We start from the raw sequence: 2,500 nt of genomic DNA on the forward strand, positions 1-2,500 counted from the left end.
GCATTGGTAATTTGGTCATTTCTGTGTAGTGGTGGTGGTGAGTGACTTGCAGTGCTGAATGAAATGTGGATGCACTCTGTAATGATGGCTACTGGTCTTCCATTGATTGGGCGCCGTGGCAACCGATGCAGCATCACTCACCCTGGATAGGTCATCAATCAGAACAAACCAGAATTCTCCACAGATTTCCAGCTCTGAAAACAACATTAGCGAATTTCATTAGTATAGAGTACAGACGTGAGATCGTAGCCACACTGCCTGAGGCTTATCTGTATCAAAGGGAGACATTTGACGCAGTGTGTAGATAGCCTTCATTAAATTTCACTTCATCTTTTTTTTTTCAATTTACAAATTTGGTTATCACACTTCTCTCTGGCTACAGACATAAATATCTGGAGATACACATTTTAATCACGGGTTTAGTTTAGACCATGCTTGATGTTTGTTTGGTTATCCGTGTTTGGGGCCAGGCTTTCAGTGTGTTCTTCGTGATGTGTTGTTTTCTGATGTTTTGTGGATTGTAGATCCAATTGGGTGAGTCCAGCATGGCTGAATACTGCATTAGAGACCCTGTTTTTTGGGGGGCGTAATGTGTGTGCAGTTGTGTGTGCCCTGTAGCGATGACAGGAGCCTGTGCAGGACTGCATTTAAAACCTCATTACAGCCAAGCGAGCGCTGTATGCCCTGGGAGCCTGAAGATGGCTGGGATAACACTGCCGACAACAAGCGGCATGTGCAATGCCCTGGCCTCTTGGCTTATTTGGATTCAGAATGCTTGTGCGAGTGTGTGTGTGTCTGTGTGTGTGTGTGTGTGTGTGTGTGTGTCTGTGTGTGTGTGTGTCTGTGTGTGTCTGTGTGTGTCTGTGTGTGTCTGTGTGTGTCTGTGTGTGTGTGTCTCTGTGTGTGTCTGTGTGTGTCTGTGTGTGTCTGTGTGTGTCTGTGTGTATGCGCTTGTGTGTGAGGTTATCTTGTATATGCATTATGTTGTGTGTAGGGTTATATGAATGAGGGTGTGTGATTGTGTGTGAGGTTATGTGTGTATGCATTACATTGTGTGTATGATTGTGGATGTGGGTGTGTAGGAGGTTATAGTGTGTGTGTGTGTGTGTGTGTGGGGGGGGGGGGGTTAAGGGTTACATGATATTGCATGTAAGGTCATATGTGAATGTGTGTGAGCACAGCCTGCAGTGTTTTTGTGTTTGCATGAAGATGTTCAGTGCATCTTGACTTGTGTATCTGCCCTGTGCCTCTGGATGTAATGTAATGTTTGTGCAATGTATCGGCTTAAAGTATATTTTACTGCTGAGCTATCCGTGTGTAATGTAATGTATTTGTAATGTGTCGGTTTAAAGTATATTTTACTGCTTGGGTATCTGTGTGTAATATAATATAATGTATTTGTAATGTGTCGGTTTAAAGTATATTTTACTGCTTGGGTATCTGTGCCCGGCGGGCGGCTGCCATCCCCTAGCGCTAGCGGTAGCCGGGTTGCTGCGTCATTAGGCCTGGTGGCGAGGGCGACCCATATAGCCATGCTAAATTAGCGGCCTAGTGAGACTTCTCCAGTATTACGCCTCATTTAGCCTGCGGCATTATGGGGCTCCAAAGCGTCTCTCCCGGAGAGAGGACTTGTTTATGGCTGTTTATGCCGTCCGTGTATTTACAATAGGCGGCTTTTTTCTGTATATCTCTTGGACACGTTCTTTGTCACGTTGTTTGATATCACACCAACTGTGTGTTTTTGTCTTTGTCTTTGTCTCTCTGTCTTTGTGTGTGTGTGTGTTTGTCTTTGTGTGTGTGTGTGTGCTGTGTACAGGAATAGTATTGCTGCATCTGCGGTTTGTGCGTTCAACCTCAGCGCCATCACTCGGGCCTTCAACGGGCCGTTCCGCTCCCAGGAGAACCCCCGCTCCACCTGGCTTCCCACGCCCAACCCCAACCCCAACTTCCAGGTGAGAGCTCACCTGGGGACCTGCGCTCTCTCTCTCTCTCTCTCTCTCTCTCTCTCTCTCTCTCTCTCTCTCTCTCTCTCTCTCTCTCTCTCTCTCTCTCTCTCTCTCTCTCTATTTCTCTATCTCTCTCTTTTTTACTCTTTCTCTTTTCTCTTCCTCTATCTCTTTTTGTTCTTTCTCTCTTTTTTCTCTCCCTCACTCTGTCATTCACTCTCTGTCCTTCTATTCTTCTGTCGTTTCACCTTCACACACACACTCGGACTTTTTGTTCTTTTAAATGCCACTGAAGGCTGAAGGTGCGTCCTCAGAAGGGTGGAAGATATTGAAATGAATGGCCCCCCTCTCCGTGTGTCTCTAGTCATTTAGTCACATCTTCAACGGAATGATTAAGTGCAGAGAGTATTACTCAAGGATTAGAGCACAAAAGGCATTAGCTTTGTGTCGGCGCTGATAACACAGTGGGATTGTGTAATTTGCCGCGCGGCAGGGGGTGGATCTTGTTCGTTCTGTGAAATTAGCTGTGGTATCTCTCTGTGCTATGTTCTGCG

General features: G+C 46.0%; 1 protein-coding gene across 1 annotated transcript in view; it reads left to right on the top strand.

Moving 5' to 3' along the window:
- The window catches only part of sema5ba (sema domain, seven thrombospondin repeats (type 1 and type 1-like), transmembrane domain (TM) and short cytoplasmic domain, (semaphorin) 5Ba), a 131,739-nt gene that overhangs the window by 93,127 nt on the left and 36,112 nt on the right, over positions 1-2,500 (top strand). The window contains 1 exon segment of the mRNA XM_062534376.1: positions 1,817-1,952. Within this exon segment, the coding sequence (XP_062390360.1) occupies positions 1,817-1,952 (136 nt within the window).

This window comes from Sardina pilchardus, chromosome 4 (genome assembly GCF_963854185.1).
Source record: "Sardina pilchardus chromosome 4, fSarPil1.1, whole genome shotgun sequence".
NCBI classification, from domain to species: Eukaryota; Metazoa; Chordata; class Actinopteri; order Clupeiformes; family Clupeidae; genus Sardina; species Sardina pilchardus.